The sequence below is a fragment of the Aptenodytes forsteri genome, unplaced genomic scaffold (genome assembly GCF_000699145.1).
Source record: "Aptenodytes forsteri isolate BGI_AS27 unplaced genomic scaffold, ASM69914v1 Scaffold34, whole genome shotgun sequence".
Lineage (NCBI taxonomy): Eukaryota > Metazoa > Chordata > Aves > Sphenisciformes > Spheniscidae > Aptenodytes > Aptenodytes forsteri.
The window spans coordinates 423,031-429,476 of NW_008795038.1; the positions used below are offsets into that span (position 1 = coordinate 423,031).

General features: G+C 65.6%; 2 protein-coding genes across 2 annotated transcripts in view; one reads left to right on the top strand and one right to left on the bottom strand.

Moving 5' to 3' along the window:
* The window catches only part of GAA (glucosidase alpha, acid), a 9,323-nt gene extending 4,823 nt beyond the window's left edge, over positions 1–4,500 (top strand). The window contains exons 9-19 of the mRNA XM_009276823.1: positions 74–187; positions 305–389; positions 513–630; positions 1,036–1,169; positions 1,304–1,455; positions 1,709–1,857; positions 1,968–2,109; positions 2,336–2,434; positions 2,632–2,796; positions 3,251–3,403; positions 4,011–4,500. Coding sequence (XP_009275098.1) covers positions 74–187; positions 305–389; positions 513–630; positions 1,036–1,169; positions 1,304–1,455; positions 1,709–1,857; positions 1,968–2,109; positions 2,336–2,434; positions 2,632–2,796; positions 3,251–3,403; positions 4,011–4,070 — 1,371 coding nt within the window. The 3' untranslated portion in view covers positions 4,071–4,500. The remainder of the gene's footprint in view (positions 1–73; positions 188–304; positions 390–512; positions 631–1,035; positions 1,170–1,303; positions 1,456–1,708; positions 1,858–1,967; positions 2,110–2,335; positions 2,435–2,631; positions 2,797–3,250; positions 3,404–4,010) is intronic.
* Positions 4,501–5,183: 683 nt separating this feature from the next.
* SGSH (N-sulfoglucosamine sulfohydrolase) overlaps positions 5,184–6,446 on the bottom strand; it is a 3,392-nt gene continuing 2,129 nt past the window's right edge. Inside the window, exons 6-7 of the mRNA XM_009276824.1 lie at positions 6,187–6,392; positions 5,184–5,851 (exon numbers count right to left, since the gene is read on the bottom strand). Of these exons, the coding sequence (XP_009275099.1) occupies positions 5,292–5,851; positions 6,187–6,392 (766 nt within the window). The 3' untranslated portion in view covers positions 5,184–5,291. The remainder of the gene's footprint in view (positions 5,852–6,186; positions 6,393–6,446) is intronic.

Sequence of the window (6,446 nt, forward strand, 5' to 3'; positions counted from 1 at the left end):
GGGGGGCAGGGGCTGTGGGGTGCAGCGGGCTGGGGACAGCGGGGCTTTGTCTGTTGCTGCCTCCTTCTCACAGGTCTGGCCGGGCCTGACGGTTTTCCCGGACTTCACCAACCCAGAGACTCACGAGTGGTGGCACGACATGGTGAAGGACTTCCACGACCAAGTGCCTTTCGATGGCATGTGGATTGTGAGTGGCCCTGGCAGAGCTGCCGGCTGCAGCTCCCCAGCTCCTGCCCTGCGCCTCTGCTGGGCCCTGGTGTGGCAGCGAGGGCGTCCATTCTCTCCCCTTCCCTTCCCTCCCCAGGACATGAACGAGCCGTCGAACTTCGTGGAGGGCTCCCAGGACGGCTGCCCCAACAACAGCCTGGAGCAGCCCCTCTACGTGCCAGGTACGGGGAGTGGGTACCAGCCTCTGCCCAGGGGTGCGGGGAGCCCTGGGAGGAGCCCGGGTGATGCTCTGGTCCCGGCCGAGCAGGCTCTGAGCTCTCCCTCCCCACTGCCTCCCTGTGCAGGTGTGTTCGGGGGACGCCTCCAAGCTGGGACCATCTGTGCCTCCAGCCAGCAGTACCTGTCCTCCCACTACAACCTGCACAGCCTGTACGGGCTGACTGAGGCCATCGCCTCCCACGAGTAAGCCTGGGGCTCATGCCACGGCTCCTGTCCCAGAGGATGCACATCCCAGGGGAGAGACCCCTCCCCATGCTGCAGCGTGGGCAGTTTGGGCATTCGGGGCATTCGGTGGGTGTGCGAGGGTTTGGTTTATAATCCAGTGCGCTGCCTGCTGCTGCCAGCCCAGCACTGGAAGGAGCTGGAAGCAGCCCCCGGGCTGGAGCTGGTGCAGTGGGGCCGTGCTGGCTCCTGGGCTGGGCGATTGTGTCCTGCGCACTGTCCCCTGTCACCTGCCCCATGGGCGAGATGGCCCTGGGCGTCTGCCCTGGCATGTGCCAGCTCTGTGCTGCTGCTGGGAGCCACTGGTGGGGGACTGAGCCCCTTCCCCGGCTGGGTGGTGCTGAGCTGACCCCATCCTGCCCGCAGTGCGCTGCTGAGGGTCCGGGGCAAGCGCCCCTTCGTCATCTCGCGCTCCACGTTTGCTGGGCACGGGCGCTACGCGGGGCACTGGACAGGGGATGTCGGCAGCGACTGGGAGCAGCTGTATTACTCCGTACCAGGTAGGCTGCGGGGTGCTGGGGCTGCATCCGTCCCCGCTTCCCCCCCTGCGCCTCCCCCGCAGCCAGTGGCTTCTCTGTGGGCTCCATGCCTGAGGCACCACAGAGCCCCGATGCCCTCTGCACCCCTTCTGCAGAGGTGCTGCTCTTCAATCTCTTCGGGGTGCCGCTGGTGGGTGCTGACATCTGTGGCTTCGTGGGCGACACGTCCGAGGAGCTGTGTGTGCGCTGGACCCAGCTGGGCGCCTTCTACCCCTTCATGAGGAATCACAATGACCACGGCGCCCGGGTGAGCACTGGGAGCCCTCACTCGCCAGGCAGCAGGCAAGGGGGGGCGGTTGGGTGGACAGGGCAGGGCTGGGTGCTTTGGGGCTGTGCGAGGGGCTGCCCTGCCTGCGTGGGAAGGCGGCTGGTGCAGCTGCGGGGCTGTGTGCCGTCGGTGCCGGGCTCATGCCAGGGGGAGTCCGTCCCGCGTCCCCGAAAGGCGCCCACCATTCCTCCCCGTGTGGCCTGAGCATCCCCCTTTGGCTTCTCCCCTGCAGCCACAGGAGCCGTACGCCTTCAGCCCGGCCGCCCAGGCCGCCATGAGGAATGCCCTCCGCCTCCGCTACTCCCTCCTGCCCTTCCTCTACACCCTCTTCCACCGGGCTCACTCCGCTGGGGAGACAGTGGCGCGGCCCCTCTTCCTCGAGTGAGTGCGGGCCTGGCCGGGGCCGATGGGTGCTGGTCCCTGTGGGGCTCAGCGGGAGGTGGATGCAGGGTCTCCCTGGCGCTGCGCTGCCCCTCCCCATCCTTCCCCAGGTTCCCCGAGGACCCCAACACCTGGGCCGTGGACCGCCAGCTCATGTGGGGCGGGGGGCTGCTCGTCACACCCGTGCTGGAGGCAGGAAAGATCAAAGTCAGCGGCTACTTCCCGGCAGGGACGTGGTACAGCCTCGCGGGGGTGGGTGCTCCCCTGCCGCGCTGTGGGGCTCTCGGGTGGCTGCGTGGGGGGCTTCACCTCGGGACCCCATGTGCGTTCCTGCACCCCACCGCTGGTACCAGCCCCCCAGGGCTGTGTTCAGGACTCGTGCCTTGCCTGCCTTCGCTCATGGCCGTTCGAGGGCTGCGGCACTGGGCTGGGACCCTGTGCCCTACGCCTGCTCTTTCCTCTTTTTGTTGTTATTTAGGACTCCACCATCCACAGCAAAGGGCAGTGGATCCTCTTGGAAGCTCCCCTGGACACCATTAACGTCCATGTCCGCGCAGGGCACATCCTGCCCCTGCAGGTGAGCCCCCTCCGCGCTGCGGTGACGCTGCGGTGACCTGTTTGGCCAGCCCCTGCCCACGTGTGGGGCAGGGTGGAGGGCTGCAGTGCGGTCACCGGCAGACTGGATGTAGCCGAATGAGCCGTGAGCCTGTGGTACTCGGCCGGGGCAAAGCGACTCCGGCAGTGCTCGGAGCTGTGCCTGATCCTGCACCCCAGGAGCCTGCGTTCAGCACTGCTGAGTCCCGCAAGAAGGGGATGGCCTTGGTTGTGGCACTGACACCCGACGGCTTTGCCAGGGGAGACCTGTTCTGGGATGACGGGGAGAGCTGGCAGACCTTTGAGAAGGGGGACTACACCGAGATCCTCTTCCTGGCCACGCACGTGAGCGAGGGGGGGCTGCTGAGGGGCATCCGGGCACGGGTGTTTGCTGCCATGTGCAGGTCCTGGTGCTGCTGGGGCAGACGCAGTCACAGGCAGCACCGTGCCCTGGTGCAGCCAAACTGTGTCGTGCCGAAATTGCCAGACTGAGCCGCAGCCCTGCAGCAGGTGCTCAGTGTGGGCTACAGCACTGTGAGGCGGAGGGGTCGAGGCTGTGCCAGGGAGCCGGCTGCTCTCTTCTTGCACCCGCAGTGCTGCGCAGCAGTGGATGCTCTCCAGCCCTGTCCCTCTGATAAATGGCTTTGCCACTCTGCAGTGGTGGCAGAGTGCCCGTCCCCCTGGGCTTGGTGCCCTGCAGACAGGCAGCGCATTGGGCAGGGCACGCCGAGAAGCCCTGGGTGCGTGCTGGGTGGCTGGGACCTGGGAGCACGGGGTGATGGCCTCCCTGTCCCCGCAGGGTGCCGTGCTCAGCCAGCTCCTGCAGGCAAGTGCCCACCTTGACGGGGTCCTGCTGGAGGCCGTGACCGTGCTGGGCGTCACCAGCCCTCCCCGGCAAGTCCTGGCCAACGGTGCCCTCGTGAGCGACTTCTCCTACCACAGCGACACCCAGGCGAGTGCTCATCCCCCCTGTGGGAGGGGGCGGCGGCGGGGGGAGCTGCCAGCTGGCAGCTGGGAAGGGACTGGTGGGGGCTCAGCTGAGGGGTTGGCAGGGCTTGGCTCTAGCGATGGCACGGTACCCACTTTTTTGGCACCAAGGAGCGTAAAGGTGTGGGAGGGGCGGGGGGAGCTGCCAGCTGGCAGCTGGAAGGGACTGGTGGGGGCTCAGCTGAGGGGTTGGCAGGGCTTGGCTCTAGCGATGGCACGGTACCCACTTTTTTGGCACCAAGGAGCGTAAAGGTCTGCCGAGCATGGGCTGGGTCACTGCCGTGGGGCCGGGGCAGGATTAGGCCATGCAAGGTGGCGAGGATGGGGAGATGGAGGATGGAAAGGACGCATGGTGACGGGGCTGGAGCTCTGTGAGGAGCAGTGGCACAGCTCTGCTCCTGGGGCTGTCTGCCATGGGCACCCTTCCCAGGGGGGTCTGCAGGACCGGGGCCGTGCTGGGCTACATCTCTGCATGCACCTCAGGGGGGCAAGACCTCCCCCTTGGCTCTGACACTCCCTGGGCTGCATCCCAGCCGGTCCTCACCGTGCTGACTCTTCCTTCTCCCCCTCAGGTGCTGAGAGTCCCCGTGTCGCTGCCGATGTGGGAGCAGTTTGTGATCACTTGGTCCTGAGCCCACGCCAGACCTGCGCTGCTTGGTGGGGAGAGGCAATGCTGCTCCCTCCGGCTCTGGGGCCGAATCCGTCCCATCCTTTGTAAAACCAGAGCTGCTGCTGCTCTTCCCATGCAACGTGGCTCCTGGGCTTTGGCTTCCCTTCTGGCTACTGTGGGTTCATTGGAGATGTGTGCACTGGACTTGCATCGGGGCGAGGGGGCTTGCACAACCGCTGGGGACAGGGAAACCCTCATCTCCTCCAAAATGGGGAAAAAAAAGACCCAAGTGCCTTGTGAGGCAACAAACCTGTTAACATGCGGAACTGGTAACCTGTTGAGGGACTGCGGGGAGTCTCCTGGCTGTGTTTTTGGGGAGGGGGATCCGCGCAGAGGGGCAAGGGAGCAGTGCTGTGAATAAAGTTGCTGTTTGCTGGGAGCAGCCCCAGGCCACATCTGTGCCCGTCTCTGCCGGTGCCTGTCCTGAAAGTGCTGCTGAGCCCTGGCTCAGCTCTCCTCCCCAGCTGGGACCCCCGCCTCCGTCCCTGCCTTGGGGCCTCCAGCAGGACCACCTGCACCCCTTGCAGGCTACACCCCATTTCCCAAAGCACTGGGAGTCTCCCGGCTGCTCCCGCAGCCCCAGCCATGTCGTGGAACCCCTTGGTCCGTCCATCCCTGCTGGCTCCGAGCCCAAGGACTGCTGCCCTCCGGGGGCTGCCAGCCCCGGCCTGCACTGTGTGGCTCCGGTCAAGCCTCTGCCACGCAGGGAGGGAGCAGATGCCATCATCCCTGGGCCTGTGCACCTCAGGGACTCTGGGAACTTTGTATATTTTGTTAAATTAAATTGTACCCCTGCCACCTCCTCGCTGGTACCCACTGGCCCGTTTTCCCCCAGGGGTGTGCAGCCACCCCTTTGCAGCAGGGCTGGCAGCAGGCAGGGCTGCACGGAGACTGCGGCACCGGGAGCTGGCAGGGACGTGCTCAGCTCCAGGTAAAAGTGGAGACCTCTCCCCCAGAGGTTTTATTGAGGAGCAACTGTGGCTCCTCTGGCCGAGGATAAAGGCACGAGGATCCCTGAATGTTCCAGAGCCAGGCGGTGTTTGTGATACAGAGAGCAGAGCCTCGGGGTGTCACCCAGGGATTTGGGACTGGCCCAGCCAGGATCCTGCTCTGACCCCCTTGTGCCCGATGGGCAGCGCACGGCTGTCCCATGGCAATGGGGGATGCGAGGCAGAGCTGAGGCTCACAGCTCGTTGTGCAGCGGCCGGCACTGGGGGCTCAGGTTCTTCTCCAGGACAGCATCGGGGGCACACACCCAGGGGTCACCTGTGTCCCACTGCCACTTCAAGAGCTGCGTGCGAAGCAGCTGGAAGATGGCGGCGTAGCGGGGGTCGGGGGCCAGGTTCTGGCTCTCGGTGGGGTCGCGGCTGCAGTCAAAGAGCTCCCAGCGGTCCCTGTAGTAGTACTGGTGCAGGGTCTTGTTCCAGTGGGTTGGCTGCCCGGCCCTGGTGCGGTTGAGCAGGTCTTGGAAAGTGGGCGAGATGTAGAAGTCCTGGTCGATGGGAAAGGGCATCTTGTAGTTGAGGTTGTGAATGAGGCGGAACTGCTGGTGCTGGATGGCTCGCATGGGGTAGTACATGGTCACTTCGTGGTGGCTCTGGCTGCTGAAGGCGGTGGCCCAGGGCTGCTCCGACTCCAGTGCTGGCAGGAGAGACTTTCCGGTGAGCTGCACCTGCTTCATGCCAAAGATGCTGTAAGAAGGGTAGGGGATGGAGAACCAGTCCAAAATGGTCGGCGTGAGATCTGGAGGGGAAGAGAAGGGTGAGAGGAGGGGCTAGCGCCCATGGGAGGAAACTCAGCCCTGGAGAGGTCCCCGGGGTCTGCTGCCATGTGGGCTGTGGGTGGTCCTGGGATGAGCTGCAGAGCTGAGCCCTGGGATGATGTCCCTGCAGGGGACCCTGCTGCTCCGTCGTCCCTCCTCTCCCTTCCCAGGGCTGGCCGTGCCAATGCCGAGGGCTGCAGGCTGTCCTCCAGGAGAGGACCCTGGATTTTGGCGTGGGGAGGGTGGGGACCAGCTCATGCCCCCCCGGCACAGCTCTGCACGCCTCTACTCCTTCCTGGGGGGCACGGGCTCTTACCTAGGAGGGTGGCGAAGGCCTGGCTGACCTGCCCCCAGTGCTTGGTGTGCTCGGGGGAAGAGATCAGCAAGGGCTCGGCAGTGCCCGACCGGTAGAGGTTGGTCCTGCCACTGGGGAAGGGGATGCCGTTGTCAGAGGTGTAGATCACCAGCGTGCTGTTGTGGAAGCCAGCACGCCGCAGCTCCTCCAGGACCAGCCCGATCCCTGCGGATGGAGGGGCAGAGCTGAGGGGGGGTGGGAGGGACCGCAGGGCTCGCCGG